This window comes from Pleurodeles waltl, chromosome 7 (assembly GCF_031143425.1).
Source record: "Pleurodeles waltl isolate 20211129_DDA chromosome 7, aPleWal1.hap1.20221129, whole genome shotgun sequence".
Lineage (NCBI taxonomy): Eukaryota > Metazoa > Chordata > Amphibia > Caudata > Salamandridae > Pleurodeles > Pleurodeles waltl.
In genome coordinates this window covers 130,471,930-130,493,618 of record NC_090446.1, presented here as the reverse complement: position 1 = coordinate 130,493,618, position 21,689 = coordinate 130,471,930, and the positions used below count along the sequence as shown (strand labels likewise).

Sequence of the window (21,689 nt, the reverse complement as noted above, 5' to 3'; positions counted from 1 at the left end):
CGAGGGAAGCTTTCACTGTTCTGAATGCATGGTGCTTGATCGAGGCATAAGAGAAGCTTTCACTGTTCTGACTGCACTGTACTTGATCGAGGCATAAGAGAAGTTTGCATTGTTCTGACTGCACCGTGCTTGATCAAGGCATAAGAGAAGCTTGCTCTGTTCTGACTGCACTGTGCCTGATTGAGGCATAAGAGAAGCTTTCACTATACTGACTGCACTGTACTTGATCGAGGCATAAGAGAAGCTTGTGTTGTTCTAACTGCACTGTACTTGATCAAGGCATCAGAGAAGCTTCCACTGCCTGACTGCACTGTGCATGATCAAGGCACGAGGGAAGCTTTCACTGGTCTGACTGCACTGTGCGTGATCAAGGCACGATGGAAGCTTTCACTGGTCTGACTGCACTGTGCATGACCAAGGCAAGAGGGAAGCTTTCACTGGTCTGACTGCACTGTGCATGATCGAGGCACTAGGGAAGCTTTCACTGTTCTAACTGCACTGTACTTGATCAAGACATCAGAGAAGCTTGCACTGTTCTGACTGCAATGTGCATGATTGAGGCACGAGGGAAGCATTCACTGTTCTGACTATACTGTGCTTGATCTAGGCATAAGAGAAGCTTGCACTGTTCTGATTGCACTGTGCTTGATCGAGGCATAAGAGAAGCTTGCATTTTTCTGACTGCACTGTGCATGATTGAGGAATAAGGGAAGCTTGCACTGTTCTGACTGCACTGTGCTTGATCAAGGCATACGGGAAGCTTGCACTGTCCTGTCTGCAATGTGCTTGATCGAGGCATAAGAGACGCTTGCACCTTTCTGACTGCACTGTGCTTGATCGAGGCACGAGGGAAGCTTTCACTGTTCTGACTGCACTGTGCTTGATCGAGGCATAAGAGAAGTGTGCACTGTTCTGACTGCACTGTGCTTGATCGATGCATAAGAGAAGTGTGTACTGTTCTGAGTGCACTGTGCTTGATTGAGGCATAAGAAATGTGCACTGTTCTGACTGCACTGTGCTTGCTCGAGGCATAACAGACGCTTGCACTTCCATTGCCTGTGCTGTTTCTGCTACATCAGAGGAGAATGCGTGCTACATGTTCACCTGCTCTGTATGTGAGGTAGACTTATTATGCGTGCTACCTGTTCTCGGTATCTAAGGGAAGCTTGCAATATTGTTGTACATGTGGTAGCAGTTATGTATCTGTGTGGGACTTGTGCACTTTTACTGTCTCTGTGCTGCACCTGTGATACGTGCGTGGGGTAACACTGCTACCAGGAGGGTTGTTTCTGTTCCATGTGCCCAGCGATGCATTTGCACAGTTGCTTTGTTGAACCTATCCTGTTTTGTAATAAAACTAGTCGTGTTCCTGCGAAAAATGACTGAATGCAACCAGTATTGGCACCAGATTCATTTCACAAGCGACAATAGAATCTCCAATTAGGAGTGTGACCTATGTGTGCAGCTACAGCGGAGCAAAATTATATCATCCATATCAAGGTACTCAGAGTACCGTTAAAGGGAGTGTATTTCTGCACCAAATCCCAGTCTTACTTTAGGGTGACCACCCGTCTGTAAATTTCACAGACTGCCCGTAATTTTGCGCTGCTGTCCATTGTCCGTGATGAAAGTCTTTTGTCCGTGGAGGCAGGGCGAAATTACCGGCAGATCCGTTTCCCCAGCTGGAATGAAGAGCAGGGAGTCTCCTCTGCTGGGAGGGAGGGGCAGACAGATAAGCAAAGGCCTTCTTGCCAAGGTGTCGCCTTCCCTAAGGAAATGCAAATGTGGGTAACTGGTAAATCTGCAAATTCAAAGGGGCTTGGAAACCTGCATCGACTTTAATCAAAGGAGTCACTTGAAGCTTTCTGATGGCAAAGATATTTTCTTTTAGTGAGGTACTGTAATGGTGAGCTGTAGAGTGTGTGGTTTTAATGGACTGTTATACATTTTATACCCAATACTAACATTTTTTATATTATTCAAATTTGAGAAGCACTTTTTTTTTATTTAACAGAACTGTATTTGCGCATTTTGTAGCAGCCTATATTATGATGTAATTGTATTTATATAGCGCTTACTACCCCTGATGAGGCATCGCATGCATATTTAAAAAAAGGACTTACACATTAACAGTCCTTTCAGGATCCTCGGTACCTCATAGTACTAACAAACATTGGCAAAGCCAATAGGTATTGTTTACGTAAGAGTTATTGGCTTTGCCAATGTGTTTTAGCCATGTGATCCACCAGAGTGGCTGCTGTTAAGCATGGCTAAAAGTTAGTGGCATAGTGGTGTGGAGTGGAGTAGAGTGGCATAAGAGCAGTGGCGTAGAGCCCAGTGGTTCAGAGTACAGTGCAACGGGATACAGTGCAGCTGTTTAGGGTGCATTGGCAGACAGTGCAGTGGTTTAGAGTGCAGTAGCATGGAGTGGCGTGGGACACAGTAGACTGGCATAGAGTGCAGTGGAGTAGAGTGGCAGAGAGTGCAGTAGTGCAGAGTGGTGCAGTGGCATAGAGTGCAGAGTAGACTCGCGTGACAGAGGGTGCAGTGGCGTGGTGTAGAGTAGTGCAGAGTAGAGTATAGTGTTGTAGAGTGCAGTAACTTAGAGTGGAGTGATGCAGAGTAGAGGGGCATAGAGTGCAGTGGCATAGATTGCAGTAGTACAGAGTAGATTGGTGTACAGTACAGTGGCGGAGAGTGCAATGATGCAGAGTAGAGTGTCAGTGCAGTGATGTAGAGTGAAACAGAGAGCAGTGGCAGAGTACAGTGGTGCAGAGTAGAGGGCAGTGACTTACAGTGCAGCTGTTTAGGGTGCATTGACGTAGAGTGCAGTGGCATAGAGTGGCATGGGGCAGGGTAGAGTAGCACAGTGCAGTGAAATAGAGTGTATTTTGGTGCAGAATGTAGTAGTACAGAGTAGAGTGGTGTAGATTATAGTAGCGGCCAGTGCAGTGTTGCAGAGTAAAGTGTCAGCGTGCATTGGTGTAAAGTGCATTGAACTAGAGTGCAGTGGTCAGAGTGGCATAGAGTGCAGTGGCGTACAATAGATTGTTTCAGAGTAGAGTGCAGTTGCATAGATTGGAAAGGTTCAGGGTAGAGTGCAGTGGCATACAATGCAGTGGCACAGAGTGCAGTGGCATAAAGTAGATTGTTTCACAGTAGAGTGAAGTGGCTTAGAGTGGAGAGGTGCAGGGTAGAATGGAGTTGTGCAGAGTGGCATAGAGTGTGATGGCATAGAGTAAAGTGGTGTAGAGTGCCGTGGCATAGAGTGCAGAGATGCAGAGTAGATTAAAGTGGCGTACAGTGTATTGATGTAGAGCGCAGGGGCATAGAGTTGAGTGTTACAGAGTAAAGTGCACTAGCATAGCGTGTATTATCTTACAGTGCAGTGGCGTACAGTGCAGTGTTGCAGAGTGGCATAAAGTGGAGTTGTGCAAACTAGATTGGTGTTGCCTAGACTGGAGTGGTATAGCGTACAGAGGAGCAGAGCGCAGTGGTGTAGAGAGGTGTAAAGTGCATTGGCATAGAGTAGAGTGGTACAGAATAGAGTAAAGAGGCATATTGTGAAGTAGCAGAGTGCAGTGGCAGAATGTGGAGTGGTTCAGAATGGAGAAGAGTGCAGTGCAGTGGCATGGAGTGGTGTAAAGTGGAGTGATACAGAGTAGGGTGCAGTGGTGTGGAGTGGTGTAGAGCAGCGTGGAGTGGAGTATGCATGGTGTGGTAACACACTCCCATTACTGACAACACATTTTTGATTGAAATGATCATTACATTTGCACAGACGTACAGTTTTTCAAATCAAACTATACTGTGCACAGACGATGATGTGTGGAAATTGCATCACCTAATACAATGATTTGTTTTAATCATATAAAGGTACAGGTATTTGTTTCCATCACAGTTTAGGATTAACAAAAATGTGCTTCATTTGTACTCCTAATTCTGATATATTCTGAAGTTTATTTAAATGTTGTTATGTGATAGAAAAAACTCTTTCCTAACCCCAGTATCCAGCAAGATTGTCGTATAAATCCTCTCATCTTGAAGTCAGAGAAAGAAAAGTAAACACTAAGGGCCAGATGTAGGAAGCCTTTTGCGCCTCGCAAATGGCGAAAAACGCAGTTTGCGAGGCACAAAAGGCCTTACGCGATGCAGAGTCACATTTTGCGAGTCGGTACCGACACGCAAAATGTGATTCCAACTCACAAATAGGAAGGGGTGTTCCCTTCCTATTTGCGACCGCATCGCGATGTTGAGTTGCTTTGTGACCGCGAAAGCGGTCGCAAACCAACTCGCAGTTACCATCCACTTTAAGTGGATAGTAACTCATTCGCAAAAGGGAAGGGGTCCCCATGGGACCCCTTCCCCTTTGTGAATGCCACAAAAAAGTATTTTTCAGAGCAGGCAGTGGTCCTATGGACCACTGCCTACTCTGAAAAAAATGAAACTAAATGGTTTCGGTATTTTTTCTTTTTGCAGCTCGTTTTCCTTTAAGGAAAACAGGCTGCAAAAAGAAAAGAAAAAAAAACTGCTTTATTTAAAAGCAGTCACAGACATGGTGGTCTGCTGTCTCCAGCAGGCCACCATCCCTGTGAGTGGCTAGACTCGCTATGGGGTCGCAAACTGCGACCCACCTCATTAATATTCATGAGGTGGGTCTTTGCGACCCCATAGCGAGTCGCAGAAGGTGTCTGAGACACCTTTCTGCATTTCATTTTGCGAGTTGCAAATTGCAAGTCGCTAGTACTCGCAATTTGCAACTCGCAAAATGACACCTACCTACATCTGGCCTTAAGTTCCCACCGAAATCAGAGCCTGACATTTGACTTTGTTCTTTGAATGCACAGCAAATGTGATGAGATAAGAACAAGATTTACAGGCCTGTTTACAGAAAGGGAGCACTCGGAAAGATACTGTAAATAAGGTTTGGACAAGGGAAGGAATGAACTCAAGCTGCATAGCCTAAAACAAATAAAGCCAGCAAATTGAAAGCAACAAAATGTGAGTTACAAACCACAAGGCCAATGGCAAGCAACAGGCGGAGTACATTCCCAAGGAAGTACTATGAATGTGCTTAAAGTGACAGCCGTGGGATACATTGTGGGGAAAGTCCAGTATTTTAGTCCAGTCCGTACCTTGCAGAGTTTTTGCCAAATCAATTACCCAGGTAGTATGACGAGAAGATCTGGAGTGGTTTCCATGTTGCAGGAAAAGTCTGTACATCCATTCTATCAGTTTGCCACCAGTTCCTATGGTGTAGAGCTTCTGTGACACCTCTTGTAGGGTTAGTGCTAGGTGGCAGACATGAAATAGGGCATTTAATGATTATTTAAGGTGGCTGTAAGTAAGGAGTTGACCTGGGTGAAGATGGTAGTCTGCCATAAGGGTTGGGAAATTTAGTTGCTCGCCACCCAGAAACAAATCCCCCAATTTTAAGATACCTGCAGCATGCCACTGATGGAGTTGTTCTGAGCACAGCTGTCTTGTGAGAGTGGGAAGGCTTAGCAAAGGTATTGCAGAAGCACAGGGTTTCTTCGTGTCAGTGAGTTTACAGGTTCCAGCAAGGCAAGAGAAAGCTGTGCATGATAACCCCGGATGGTGATCCGTAGAATGGTCAGTAGGAAACAATGTGCAGTGCATTAAGCCTTCCTTAAAAGTCTTTACTGATAAACCCCATCTCATGCAGCGGGGCGGGCAGAAAGCCAGTGAGCCACCCATTGGACCTGTGCAGCTGAATAATAGCATTCTAAGTCCAGAAGATCTAATCCACCCGCAGTTACAGGTAGTTTTATAGTGGAAAGAGCTACCTGACGGCGCCGCAGCAACCAAATCAGATGTGTGGCATATCTGAAGAAGGAATGAAGGTTGAGCAGAGGAAGGTTTGTAAAATAGTACTATGATTGGGGTAGCACACCACCTTCACTAGTGCCACTTGGCTCACTACTGAAAGCAGAAGAGAAGACCTAAAAGCAAACTGGGCTTGGAGGGACCGTGACACTCTGCTGAGATTTTCATCCTGGAAATCAGTGGGAGAATGGTAAATATTAATCACTAGGTATCGAAAGGTAACTGGTTCCCAGTTCAATCTGAGATCTAATTGTATATAAAGGGGAAAACAGTGCCATATGGTAAAGAAACACTAATTATATTTCAAAAAGTTTACAGTTTGTTTGCAATTTACGTCCCAATTATTTTGAAGATTCTATATGCACTTGACGCTTAGGGATAACCCAGATCACTAGTTTGGCCTTTGCTCAATTTCAAAACCATTTAAAGACATGGACGAAGCGGGCAATTGCCTTGCACAACCTTGCAAGGGGTCTGGCCCCTGCTCACCCTTCACAAGCACGAACATCGGACCATTGTACCAGAAGAGTTTGCCAAGGCGGATGGGTGTTGCTTCTTCAACCACTTGACAGTGTCTCTTCTGTTTCTCACCTGTGTGCAGGGCCAACTCCCTAGGTACCCAACACCTTCCGATAGTCTTGGTGGACCCATCTTGTCTGATTTTAGGAATTGTCCCACCTTGTTCTTCTCTTCCTTATTTAACCAGTTCTGAGCAACAACCATTTGAATCACTTGCTGTGGATCTCCCATTTGATCTCAATTTCATCCTCCTCTTTTATTATCTTTGATTGGTAGTCCGGGCTCCCATTTCTGAGATAAATGTAGTCCCAGACATACACTTTAGTGCTGTGAGACCACAGACAAGTTGTGGGTACCTCACATCCTGACTTTAGGTGTGAGACTGTCGCACACACCATCTGCCCTGCCTCTTTAAAAAAAATTAGGTTGAAACTCCAGGGGCGGTTGGGGTAAGCTAGATGTTTTTGTTAAATTTGTTCAAACTAGCGTAAGGTTTATTACCTTAATGTTTCCCAAACTGTTTGCCAGGGGTTTTAAAATGTTCAGAAACATAATCAAAATGTTGCTGTTACTTTCTCTGAATCAGTAGATTTGGGTAGGGGTGATGGCCTTGGTGATTGGCCTACGCTACTGAAGAAGGACGTAATGTGACACCTGAATTTAGCACACCAGGAGGCAATCCCCAAAAGACCACAGTGAATAAATAGTGCTATGTTAAAAAACAGTAAATAAATGCACTGACAACATAGTGAGGCATGGCCTCTCTTGTGTGTGTCTGTAAAACTGACGTTTGTTCTTGAATTTGTGTCATGAATTTTGACCCTTTGTCCTGAATTTTGACCTTTTGTCCTGAATTTTTTACAGTCCTGTCCAGAATTTGCTTCAATGCCAGGTGGTCACCCTATCTTACTTCCTTAATAATAACTCACCATGCAGCGCGGCTAGCATTCCTTTCTCCGAGCCGGCGATCCCAGGCTGACATTCAAGGCACTGGCACCCTTGAAACCCACCCTGGGTTACGAGCTTGCTCGTTGCTTTCCCGTGATCTGCAGTCTTGGCCTACTTCCTCCAGCACTATGCGGGTACCACGCCAGATAGGCAGGCTGGAAACACAGGCAGACACATAGTTCCTGCGTCCAGTGTGTGCAGGGATCTCTGTTGGCCAGTTATGGGGTGTCGTGCACCTCTGTAATTGATGCTTGGACCTCTCTCCATCTTTGCAGTACATTTCTGCTCTCCCCGGGGTCCTGATGCTGCTGGCACACACAGCATGAATTGCTGTTGCTGCATTTGCAGCAGAGCACTGGCCAGGCGCTATTGAATCATGGAGAGCTTGTGGTGTGACTGCATAGAGAACAGGGGCACCGTCAGCCCCAGTAGTAGGGCGGGTTATTCTGGGACAGGCTTGGACAACATTGATGAGAACAATGTACCGCTACTGCAGTGTATGCAGACTCCACTGTCCATGCACTGCAGTGGACTAACACTAGGGCTGGTCAATGAAATGCTGAGTTGGCGTAAAGAGCCTGGTCAACAAGGGTGAGGAGTCAAAGCGCATTTCTGTCTCTGTATACTTTTTTGTCTTTTTAGGTATGACACAAGCTCATGTAATCATGTCTGTTTCCACTGCTGTGCTCCTGACGTAAAGTTTTGTACTCTGCAGTCTGTGCTGAACTCCTGTAGTCTATCCTGTACTCATGCAATGTTTGATGCTCCTTCCATTCGTTCTGTGCTCTTGAAGTCACTGCTGCACGCGAACAGTCTGTGTTGTGCTCCAATACTCTGTGCATTCTCCTTCAGTCTGTGCTGTTGTCGTGTAGCTATTTTTTAGGCATGTTATTTTAGTGAACTAGACCTGCCGTTGCGCACTTTAGCCCAGTTACATTTTATTCAGCATTACTTTAATTTATTACCATTACCCACATTTGGGGTGTTTTCTTTTCTCTATATATTTGTTCCTTCGTCTAGGAAAGAAAATCGTTCTTAGCATTGCACTTTGTGCTTTCCTCAAGGCTGCAGTCAGATAGGGTTGCCGGCAAAAGTGGTACGCTGTGTCTCCAACATTCACAGAAGCATACATATCCTTACGTGGGGACCCTTTCTTAGAATATCAACTGTTTTATTATAAAAACACGTCTTTGTCCCATACACGTTGGAGGAAGGTTCCAGCCAGATGACCACAACTGCATGCTGATTGCCTTTGCTGCTGCTGCTTGCTCAGACTACCGAATCCCTGGCCTACATGGGGATGGTGTCTCTTTAGACAACAGGCTTCCTTGCTCAGGTATGGGGGATGTCGTCTTCCCAGGGGGGAAACCTGAAGGGCAGATAAGGGCTTATTATGCTGTGCTATAACATAGCTTATGTAGGAAAGATATACATCACTCTTATTGACTGTATGGTGGGACTGTTTTCTTGTTTCACACTCCTCGTCACCTTTTTGCTCTTAGTGTATTTTATCATCCTAGTTATTGCAATACATGCCATTTTATCTAAGATGCAGTTACTTCTATAAATCCTTATTGAACCATATTCTGCCTCTGTTGTCTTTGCCTGTGTGAGACTAATGTAACTGAGAGAAAGGGATGAGATCGGATCAACCAGGATTCCCCTGAGGAGTCTTCCTTGTCATGTGCCTGGTTGCCACAATCATTCCTGCTCTTTGGCAGACATGAGGTGCTGCTAGTTAGCCAGAAGAACCGGATCAGGCCAACAGGTGTCACATGGTGTGGACTTGTACCCAGTACCCCATATTTTAGGTGATTCTGCCACCCAAATACAGTAGTCTCATTAGGATAATGAGAACCTACGTGAAACTGTGCTCCTGCCATCTATGATGTGCTCCCAATGTACCTACAGAACTACTATAACCAGTGATGTGCTTGTTTGGTCTGTGCTGTGTTCTTGCCTTCTGTGCTGTGGTCCTAAAGTATCCACTGGGCTCACACAGTCAGTGCTGTGCTCCTTTAGACTGTGCTGTGCTCCCAAAGTATCTCCTATAACCTGTATTGTGCCCTTTTAGTCTATTGTGTGCTCTTGCATTCTGTGCTGCACTTCCACAGTCTCTGCTGTGTGCAGTCTGTGCTGTAGTTCTGTAGTTTGTGATGTCTGCATGCAATGTCTGATACTCCTACCAATCGTATTGTGCATCTAAAGTCACTGCTGCACGCGGACAGTCTGTGTTGTGTTCCTGCAGCCTTTGTTGTGCTACAGTACTCTGTGAATTCTCCTTCAGTCTGTTCTGTGTTCCTTCCATCTCTGCTGTGCTCCTGAAGTATCTACTGAGCTCCTATAGCTAGTGCTATGTTTGTTTGGTTCTGTGCTGTGCTCTCAAAGTATCCACAAGGCTCTTATAGCCAGTGTTGTGCTGTGCTCTTTCATTCTGTGCTCCTACAGTCTGTGCTGTAGTCCTGTAGTCTGTGCTGTAGTCCTGTAGTCTGTGCTGTACTCCAGCAATATGTGATACGCCAACCATTTGTGTTGTGCTCCTGAAGTCACTGCTGTCTGCTAGCAGTCTGTGTTGTGCTCCTGCAGCCTCTGTTGTGCTACAGTACTCTGTGCATTCCCCTTCAATCTGTGCAGTGTTCCTTCCGTCTCTGCTGTGCTCCTGAAGTATCTACTGAGCTCCTAGAGTCAGTGCTGTGCTTGCTTGGTCTGTGCTGTGCTCCTGAAGTATCAATAGGGCTCTTATAGCCAGTGTTGTGCTTCTTTAGTCTGTGCTGTGCTGTGCTCCTAAGGTACCCATTGAGCTCAGAGAACCTTTACTCTGTGCTGTGTTCTTGCATTCTGTGCTGTGCTCCTACAGAGATAAATCTTGATTTTCTGCCCCTATTTAGATAGAATATTATTAAAGGGAACAACTCTAGCCAATTAGGGCATTATTACGAGGGTCCCAGAATATTCAGTGCAGATAGTAACTGTATTACCAGCCCCAATGGAAATTGCGAGAACCACAAAAGCAACACAGACAATTTGTGTTTCCCTTGGAGCTTGTGGCTCCTCAAAACAGTGGGAAATCCAATGGACACTGTACTGAGGAACAGACAAACTACCAGGGGATTCAGACCTGGAATTATCATTTCACCCAGTAATTCTCAGGGTTTCACTCGGAACACCAGCAAACTCTGCACTTCTGGTATTACCAACCCCCCCCCCCCGCACAATTTAGGAGGGGTTTTTGAGATGTGACACCTCCCAAATAAATGCATTCTTGGCTTGGTAGTTAGGTCTTGGGGCCATGAGTCGGGTCTGTTATGTGTGTGTTAGATTTTTCCATCCTCCTGATTTCACTAGCAGGTTTAACAAATTCATTTTTGGATAAGGAGCTTAAATATATATATTCAATGGTTTACCAAAAAAGTAGCAACTCTGTACCCATAGAAGGACTCCTTCAAAAGGTGCAAATTTACTACATTTTAGAAGCCTTAAACATTAGCGGCAGTATGTCTGATAAGCTGTGACAGTATCTGCTTGCCAAACATACTATGGCCAATCAAAATACCCAAAATATTTTATGGCAACAGCTTGCAAACAGACTAACGATTAGCAATTGCCCAGGCTAGCATTGCAAACCACTGTATTTCACTGTTTTTCACCCACGGTGCAACTCTACACACAAGGCCTGATTTAGGTTTTTAGCAGATGGAGCAAATGCAGACAGAATAGCAGCCACCACCCTGCCTTTAATCTACTTGGCAAACTAAGATATGTGAGCTGGCCACATGGACATCCTTATACATTGGCAAAAACTGCCGTCATGGTGATTCCTGTCAGTGTAGGAAAAGTTTGAAGGGCGTCTTTGTCAAACAAGATTGGTGCCAGTCACATTTTTGAAAGGTGTTTTATATTTTTCAAAAACAAACATCCAAGAAGAGTTTTATTTTGAAAAATAAAAAAAAAACACTAATGATCCACACACCATGAGAGTTTTCTCCCCTGAGGTGGGTTAATTTTTCTTTTTATTCCATTCCTCACCACCAAGATATATCTGGGGTTGATTGACAGAAAATAAAAATATCTAACCATCGATTCTAAATAGGGAGGTTCGTCGGATGGCTTACTTTAAACACCACCTACTCCTTTGGGACTTTTTGGAGGATGTTTACACTGATAGAGTAAATTTTACTGCACCGATGTAAATCGCGAAGCCTGCCCGTCTGACTCAAAATCAGGCAGGTGGACCTGGCTTGCGTTTGGCAGACAGATTACTCCCTCACCACTGCAATGAAGTATCAGTCCTGTCAACTCACACAATACCACCATGTCTCACCCAGTATCGGCTCCTTTCACACGGTCACCCAGTGAAGAGCCAATATCACACAGTGGGCACACAAGTAGCTGGGAACCCCTGCAGAGAGCTGGTTTCTAGCTAACTGTTTGGAGGTTTAGCTCAGCCGATGTCCATTATGAGGACATCGCTGGCAGTATCAAAAGCTTTGATTTTGTTTTTTTGGCAGGGGAGGGTGTGTGTTATGGGAGTAGTGGAGGCGTGTCATGAGAGGGGGCGGTAGATTTTGAAGTGACTGAGCTGTGCTCGGCACTTAGCAATGCCCACTTCGTGGTTACGCCCCCTCCTGACACAATGAAAAAAGTTCAGGAGTTGGCAGATCTTGAGTATCTCTCTGCCAAACTTTAAATCAGCCCCACAGGCTCACCTAATACAAATCAGTACTGACCCTGCTCCCCACGGGAACAGTCCATCCTGAACCTTAGTCATCTCTCCCTTTCACCCTGCAGCTCACTGTTGTTTAGTTGGGATATTTGAGACTCACACCCCCTGAATCTCACTGACTTAACAAAGCCACTCCCTCTGGCTTTATTTCCAAGGGGCAGGCTAATCAAGTGTGGGGTCAAGGCGCTGTAATGAGACCCTTGATTACAAGTTGGTCGGTATATTCCAACTGGTTCATAAATCCCTGTTTATGCACAGGTTGGAATTACCAGTTGTTAGGTATTTAATGCATCTGAAAATTATTTGACGTGTTAAATACTTCAGCCTTCGTTAAAATTCAGCAGGTCAAACCTGCCAAAATTTAATGGGGGTAAAAGCATACTTTATTTAATATACCATGCAGATTGTGGCGTTTTAAACTCCAAAATCCTCATGTTATTCCCCACAAACTCATAATAGGTGTTATTTATTGCGCCCAATACATAACATACCATGTGGTATTGTTATATATCACATGTGATAAGTAACACAAACTCGAATCAGGCCTTAAGTGTCTGTCACTCCCCACATTTTTTGTAGCATTCTCCTACCGCGGGGCTGACTGTTTGCTCTCTAAGGGCCATATGTATGAACACTTTTTCCCATAGACACAGAATGGGTAAAAACCTTTGCTACATCTGGCCCTAAGTGTCTGGAAGAGAAGAACACATCAGTTAATTTTCTGCATTGAGTAAAGTGAACCTGAGCATCATCACGTGTACTGAATTAGACTGGGCATTTTTGCATGTTCCTATGACCAATATATACATCAGGAAATGTATATGAATTCATTGAGGCCCTTCTGCAGGAGGGGTTTTAACTAGGGGTGTTAAAAGGAATTACTCTCAAATTGGAAAACTTTGTTGTTTGCGAATGTGCATTAGGTTTTCCAGCTCTGCCTGGAGTAAGTTTTGGTCACTACGGCCCTGCAGCCAGATTGCCTTGACAAGTGTAGGGGACCCAGCTGCTGGGAATCATGGACTCTGACTTTAAGCAGCTGGCTTGTGGTGATTGTGTATGTGTGTGGAGGGGGTGGGGACTTGCTGCCACTCCAGTGTCCTTAGCCCTGAGCAGCAGAAGAGTCCATTGGTAATTCCCTGCTGCCCATCAGACACCACTAACACAAATTAAGCCTCGCAAAAGAGATGTGTGAAACTGGCAGCTCACTGATTTTAATAATAGTTGAATCAGCCTTAAATCAACATGACTGCACAAGGTCTGTTTAGAATTCTCACTTTCTGCGCATTCAGTTCTAGTGGATTTGTGTCTGCAAATACATTGTTTTTTTCTACAGAGTAATATTGCTTCTGCGTGCTGTAAGGAAACCTTAAGTGAGACAATATTTATTTAAGTACTAGTCAGAACACAATACAAATCCTATGACTATAGCCAATGGTGTTGACATCTGTGCTTTGAAATGCACCATCACTGCCATGTTGTTACCAAATGGTTCTATGGGGAGAACCCTTCTTCACAGCCACACCTACTGGGGTAAGTCTGGATCACTTGAGATTCATGTCCTCTTGATGAGATGAGAGGTTGGCATGGACATTTACACCAAGGCTGTTCTCCAGTCCAAGCTCTGTCCTGCTACAAGAGAGTTTATGATATTGCCGCCTTCTATAATAACAACCTGTGCCCAAAGGTGCTGAAGCAGAATCCCGCTACGTATAACACGAAACTAGTTAAGTGCCAAAAGGCCTGATTTAGAGTTGGCGGATGGGTTACTCCATTACAAACTTGACGGATATGCCGTCCACCGTATTACGATGTCCATAGTATATCATGGAATTGTAATACAGCAGACGAGTTATCTGTCACGTTTGAGATGGAGTCATCCCCTCCGCCAAATTCTAAATCAGGCCCAAAGTTCTTCTTTGTCCAGGCTTCTAGTCCTAGAATAAAGTTCCCAGAGATCTGAGGCTGATCCAGGCTTCGGGCCTCTAACAAAATAACTTAAAACGCAATTTTCAGTTGGGTATGATTACTCTTCCATTGGCTGCCCACACTGGCCGGCATGAGGTAGAATGATGTCTTGACACCCTCAGGTCAAAGATGCTATATGGCTTTACAAATATTAGTAGTAGCTGTTGTCATGACTTAAAGCCACATTCATTAGGTGTGCATCTAAAGCCAGAGATTACAATTTTCTTTTGACCATCCCCATTGGCTGCAGTTTCTGACTTGAAAACAATCACGCTCTGCTAACACATTCACTCTTGGCCCATTTCCAGCCATTACTCCATCATGGATTCTCTTGGATTGCACCTGCCCATCCCATGGTCACTCCGGGCACTTGAGGCTGCAGAAGTCTGCAGACTGGAAGAAGCTGTAGACATTAATGAGCGGGAACATGATAAGAGCCCCAATCATGGAGCCCAGCTGCACCACTGCCCCACACCACACGAGGGCGCTGTGACTGTGACCGCGTAGGATCACGGCCGTCATCACCTTCACGTAGCTGAGTAATCCACTGAAAAGGACCCAGGACAGCACCTGCAACAAGAGAATGACAGAGGCGTCGGTCACACTACATCAGGATAATACTGAAAGGGGACAATCAGAAGCAGACTTAAGCAGGGTCAGATTGGGAACACAATTAGGCCCGGGCACCCCCCAAAAAAGTGGCCCACATTCACAAATCATTATTATTTTTTGTAGTTTTATATAGTGTGAACTCCGCCGAAAAGCATTGAAGCAATTTACAGGAGAACCAGTTACATTGCACAAGATCAAATTCCTTTTTAGGTCGAGCATAGCAGCGCACAAGTGCTGCTTTTCCGACGTGTTGGTATGTATCTGGGCTTTTAACAACGTCCACCTCACACCCATCACTACCACTCGTTCGTGGGCTTGCCCTTCAAAAATGCTTTGATGACTTTGGTAAATGGTTTATGTTTGTCCCTCCTTGGGGAGGTTTTATTACCGCCTTGGCTATCGCCCCTGTTACATGGATTATTGCACTTCTGCAGATAACTTTGACTGCAAGCGAACGTCTTTTTCCTTTTGTGTCTCTTCACGCTGATGCTCATGGCGGCCGTGGCGCTGTGAATTGGCTCGCTTATGTGAAACTCTTTTACTTTTCAATTTATGTGGCAAGAAATGTCCGGTTAGGCGTTTACAACGCTAATAGCTCTAACTCGAGAAAATGTGAGACCCATTGCATTGCACATGCTTGTTTATTTTAGGGAGGGAGATTACGGGATATTCCCAGAATCACAGGAAGTCGACCTCCAATGTTGGCAGCTCTGACTAGCACGCTACACTCTATGTCTTTATTCCTCTGGAAAGGGTGGCCTCACAGTGAAGCCTATGTAAACGCCCCCCCCACCTCTACACCAAGGCCTAAAAGACACTAGGACCGCAGTTACAACAGCTTGTCCCTAGCGATGCCATTTCTCTTACTCACCCTCTTCCTAGACCACTTTAGCCTCAGATCGATGGCCTGGCAGGGGAGGGGTCAAGAAAAGCTCACACCTGTTGCTGCTCCATGGGCTTAGGTGAGAATTGGCCCCTGCAATCTCCCACCCTCCCCACGCCCACATGGCCTGAAAGTAATGACGGAATGGGGCGGGGTGACAATGCTTCTGGTCCAGGCCACATGAGGCACAGGGCCCGAGGTGATCATGCCCCCAGCCTCAGTTTGATAGCATGGCAGGGAAGTGCCCATGATGCTGCTGCCCCATTACAGTGGTCTGACAGGGAAAACCGGCCGATGGGTGATCCTCAGGCACCGGCCTATCGCTGAATGCACAACTGCCCACCTTTCCAATCCGACCCTGGACTTAGGGGAAAGGAAACAATAGAAAACACTGATAGTGAGCCCAAGACGTGGGTGAGTTTTTGGGGGCATGGAAGAGCATTGAGGCAGCAAGTTTTGGGTGTTCTTTGATGCCACAAGAGTTAGTTTATTAATGTTCAGTTTTTGAGTGAGTGCAATTGTGTGTTTAGACGCTTGACCTATTTGAGCCTCCATACAGGACACACATTTCTGAAAGACTGTATTGTGTTGTATTCTAGCATTTCTATGGGGTTTTCTTAGCCCAGAGTACTTTCCAGGTTATTGAGCAAGAAGCTATTCCATTAGTTCGGCATGGCTGCAGGGAGTTGTTGGTTGAAGTATCATCTATGAGTAGTTGGAGATGGTGTTGTACATGGTGCCTATAGAGCGTAGTACAGCATCATGAACTGAGTAGCCTGCAAAGAGAGTGCAAGTGAGAGTCTTGCATGCTGTGAACAGAGACAAGAATTTCTTGATTCTGAGAGACACTTGAACCATGATTCTGGGAAAAAAGTCTCATCTTCTCTTCTCAATTCCAGGTAGTTCTAGATGATGTCTGGGTAGTTCCTATTCTCTTTGAGACCATATGTCATATCCTACATGTTGGTACGGAGAAAGAGGTCCCACCGATGTGGTGACCAATCCCATTTGAGTCTACTTTCGCACTAGTAGCAGCGATGGGCTTTTTCAAGACCTGAAAAATAAAAGGATCTTACCAGACGCTATGGTTATGTTATTAGTCAATCGTATGCAACAGCTGAGGGACTTGTGTAGATGCCAGAAAACTGCCCACAGGTTATTCCCAGAAGAAAGAACTTTTGCTTAAAATCGTAGTGATCCTGAAGGACTCAACATTAAGGAGAAAATTAGAGCATGGAAAACATGGGCAGGGGAGGGAAGGGACAGTATCAGGAATCAGGGATCTTGAAGATAAAGCAGCCTCCTTCACTTATTCTGAAGTCTCCATGGCCCTCTCACAGGTCACACGTGGACTGGATTACAAGCAAGTGGAATTCTAATATCCACTGCTACTGATAGCTCTCTTAGCACGGTATGTCAAGAGGACACCTTTCCAGTCACTGGCTGTCCTTTTACCACAGAGGAGCGGTCTTAGAGGATGTAATGAGTTGGGCTCGTTTAGGGCATAGATTCTGGGGATCCTGAGAAGATGCAGACCCAAGGTGCCTACTGCGCAGTACACAGAATACAGACCAAGAGTGCCCTCCTTCAACCCTTGCAAAGAAACAGGTGTTTGTCTGTATCCTGTATTTTTGTACTTGCTCCAGAACTATATAGCAGATATACGAAACAATGGTAGCAAAATGCTGGTATCAAATTGCTACCAGTATTTCTGCGACCAGTGTGGGATTTTCTGAACCAACCGGTCTACTAAGAGGCTGGTTTACGAAATTCCAAATCGAGCTGTCCGAGTGGAAAGTAAAATAAACCAAACTTGGGAAACCAGCAAACAGCAGAGAGCGGTAAGATCAATGTCTTGGCCCGGCCAACTCTTTTTCTGTGTACCGTTTGAGCATAGATTTCTTATCTAGAAGCATTGCCCACTGCTGCCGTCTAGTGGTCAGTTTTAATAACGGACTATTGTCTTGGTACTGAAAGTGCTACTATTTGTAAGGAGGTTTAACTCCACAAAGACTCTTCTCTTTCGGGTTACTGAATACGTTTTATATTTGTTTCCAGACAGACGAAACGCTATTTAACTCCCTCAGAGCTAATTATTCCACATGCACATTCTTACTGTAGCATTTTCACACATTTTGTATCTGTCCTTATTTCATTTGTATCTATTTTTCTAACTTGGAGTGGGCCTTTCAGATTTTAGTTTCTGTGACTATAGTTTGTTTTTTCAATAGTTTTACACACACTCGCGGATAATCTTAAGAGGGCTGCCATGACTCTTCTGACCTGGTTACAAAAAATAACCCATGAATTTTCTCACACAAGCATGTTACCTCTGTGTCTGGGTTTTGTGAAAGTTCAGTCAGAGCTCGCACCAAGGATCTTTCTTCCACAGCATGGCCTCCTATTTCTCTACTGCTGAAGAAGTGTCGCACATAGGAGCCACGACGAAGTTATATCTCAGATGACCAGGACCTACCCAAGAAATAAGGTTTAATCGAAGAAGTTGAGAACTACAGGCTACATTTCAGGGCAGCTAGTGTGCGAGCCGACATCGTCTCCGGCACATTCCTACAACATCCCTAACTTTTTGGGGGCCTATATGTGCGTCCATCCTGACAGAGAGAGACACTGTAGTTATTCTTGGCATTTTTATTAGGTTACTAGGGTCTCATTGGCCAAGGTCAAATGCGCTAATTCCAAACCTGCTTCAGCAATGTCTCTGTCCTTTACCAATTGAATTTGCCATTTGACCCTATCATCAAATCCCAATATTCAACTGGTAGGTCTTGAGGTTTAATGGAAGTGGGGTCACCACATCCGGTGGTGTCCATACTACTAAAAACCTTTACTGAAAGTGGCCAGATATGGGGCTTTAGAAGTGTAATGACCTCAGGGGTTTCGATGCAAAAGTTTCCCGAGTAACTGTTCTCGGTGCTCTTGGACCAACACCACAAGCTTCCCTGTACCTACATAGAGACACTGAGATTTTGTGAGCCCACCACTGAGCACAAGTTTTCTTATCGGCTTGATGGGACCCTTGTATTCCATGAGTTTCGAGTCTTTCGGTCAACTGAATTTTGGAGCCTAAATTCTCTGAGTTATCCAGCATTTCTCCCATAGCTGTTGGGAAACTAAGGAGGAGGGCAGGCATGTCACAGGCAAAAATGCATTGTAGCATCCTGGCTGCCACCTCACCTCGGCTGCGTTGACTAAGTCAAGTAACAAAGCCTATGGTACCCCAGAGAGGTCACAAAGGCTGCAAAAGACATATATGCTAAGATTTTCTGTTCAGTGTGTAGTTTACAGTTTTATTGCCCTACTTTCCTACATAGAAAAAAATACCTGCTATTTTTCCTGAGACATAACTCTGAACATTGAGCTTATCCAGTGTAAATTACTTGTCTCCATATTAAATTCCAAACCCTATGCTACAACCTGAAGTCTACCTTGATTGACCACCCTCAATATCCTTGGAGAATCAAATGAACAAATGAAGTGATTTGTGCAACGGTAGGAGTGGCCCTGGGACACCACTGAAACAATAGTACCACCAAGATTACAGCCCTACTAACTGACAGATGACCGGGAGAAAAAGGCTCAAAGGGATGGGTTTGGTGTAACTGCTGGATAGGTGCTTCCATGACTTGCCTCTGAGCGTGGGCCGATCATTAGCATGTGCGAGCTGGGTCAATGACAAGGACACCGACCTTCAGAGGGGCGCTGGAGCTCCCTGCATCAGTGTCCATACGACCCTGGTCCAAAAAAAGAGTATGTAAACACTTTTTATGAAGGATGCTGGCGCCTTTGCTTTTTTTTAATGCCGCTTTTTAGTCTCGCCCACCTCACTTGCATCCTAATCATTTCAAATTTTCAAAACATAAAACAATTAAAAAGGACGAGTGGGAGAGTGTGGCTCATTTGGTTTCATCCAAGGCACTCTCTGAGCAAAGTCTGACTCGGAGGCTCTGGGTCCCGGATGTGGAAGGAACTAATGATTATTTCTCGCTGTCAGGTGCTCCTAAGTGCAGACTCTGGACCCTGATAACACACGTCACTTTTTCAGGTTATAAGCATTATCATGCAGGCTTGGTCTGCACTCTGATCCTGAGCACCTTGACGCAGGAAAAAGGGCAAGTATTTTGTCAGTGACCAGAAATGCCCGGAAACATGAGTGAAAGCGCCCCACAAACTTTCATTGGTCCCATGAGGAGCACTACTAATGCAATGCTGACAAAGCCAACAGATCTCAACTAGTCCTTTCAAAACAAAACAAAACAAAGTGATGTATAAGAAACTTTTTCATTTACAGTGGGGTGTATTGGTAATAAGAGTCCTCAGAGAGGTGCAAAGGGATCAGGAGTGATATAATGGTTATCTAACCCCAAGGAAGTGTCAAGAGATGAGGAGGTGTAGTAGCGATGCGAGGACCCCCCACGACATTTGCCACCCACGCCCAAGTTGTAAAGAGATCAGATGGTGTAATGGTGATGTGTAGATCGCCCACCATCACCCTTCATCCCCAGGTGTAAAGAGATTCGTAGGTGTAATGGAGATATGATGAATTCCTTGCTCCCAGGCTACGCCACACCTGAGATGTAAAGGGATCAGCTGGTGTAATGGTGAAGAGAGACTACTGGGAGATGGAAAGAGACCCACACAGGTGGAATTAAAATATTGCCTAAAGGGAGGAGTAGAGATAGGAGAGATGCAAAGGTTGTATGAGGTGAACTGCAACAAGGGTCTCCTTCAATACCTATTTATAACAAAGGCCTCTGGAATTATGTGGTTCTGGGGCTGCTGGGTTTTCCGCAAAATTATGGACTGGCTGCACTGAACACATAATCCATCATTTGCTGCATGACTTGCAGATTTTAACAAAAAATGTTTCCAGCTCAAATGGATCAAAAGGTACTACAAACCTTACCACATGTGTTGTTGCGCAGTGGCGGGTCTTCTGCCGTGCACAGGTATACCACCTGTCAGTTGATGATTGTTGTATTTGGGTATTTAATTGATATCAATATGGTGAACCATTTGCCCTTACACTCTTAATATGTCTCACAGTGAAAAAAAAGGGAAAGTCACACGGCCACGGAAAGTTAAAATAACGAAAGGTAAGTCATATAGTGGAAGTACAGATTTACTATTCCTAACTCCACATTTGTGTACCTTCAAGGTATATATGTTGTCAAGGTACATATATGCAGAGTTAGACATGGAAAACCTATACTTACCAGTCAATATATTGGATTTTATATTTTGACCTCCATAATTGTATACTTTGATACTCTTGCCTCGATAATCAGGGGCATACTCTTTACAACCTGCCCTCTATACTGTAAAGAGCGACACGTGTGCATGGACAGGACATGGTATCAGTGCTTCGGGTATGTGACGAGAAGGGCCCCTCAGGCTGGCATGCACATTGTTCAACTGTCCTATTCCACTCCAGGTGCCTTTTCTCTTTTGATCAGAACGTCTTGTAATCAAGGACATAATCCAGCACCGTAATATGTGCCACAAGTTTAGCTATTGACACATATATTCATTTGAAAAGATCAGATCCATGTTTGATTCCCTTTTTCATCAGTGGCTTTCTGAAACCTCCTTCTCAATCTTCTGCTAAGTCTATTGTGACAAAATCTAGTGTCCACAGGAATGTAACTGCTCAGGACTTCACCAAATCCGTGGCTTAACAGCAAAGAGGGATCCAGAAATGTCTAGGAATGGCCAGAATGCAATTGTATCCAATTTCAATTCTATTATGAAGCACACGTTTAATATCCAGGATGCCTGTCTAGAAAACGTAACAAAAAGTACGTTTCTAACATTCGATGTATTTTTCCATGTGTTAAAATCAGGAAAAAAATCTGTCTTCAAGAACTTTAAATGGTATACAGGATATTATGCAGTATAAGCAGCAATTGTTGATCCCATTCAATTGCAGAAGTTTAATTTTAAAGCCTTGCAGCGGAGAGGAAGTTATTCACTATAAGATCGCTATACCTGACAACTCGCTCAAGATTTCTTTAGAAGAGCACAGAATCTCTTGGACCCTTTGGCCCTGAAAATCGAACTGGCACCTTCTTTAGAGGTAGTAAAAGCGTTTTCAGTGTTCTTCATTGATAACGTAAAGGATATTAGAAAGGACATAAATAATGAAAATGTACCTTTGCTACATAACCATGTAAT

The 21,689-nt window shown here is 44.7% G+C and overlaps 1 protein-coding gene across 1 annotated transcript in view; it reads right to left on the bottom strand.

The window, feature by feature from the left end:
- Window positions 1–13,225: 13,225 nt before the first annotated feature.
- SLC52A3 (solute carrier family 52 member 3) overlaps window positions 13,226–21,689 on the bottom strand; it is a 37,773-nt gene continuing 29,309 nt past the window's right edge. The window contains exon 3 of the mRNA XM_069243310.1: window positions 13,226–14,572. Within this exon, the coding sequence (XP_069099411.1) occupies window positions 14,360–14,572 (213 nt within the window). The 3' untranslated portion in view covers window positions 13,226–14,359. The remainder of the gene's footprint in view (window positions 14,573–21,689) is intronic.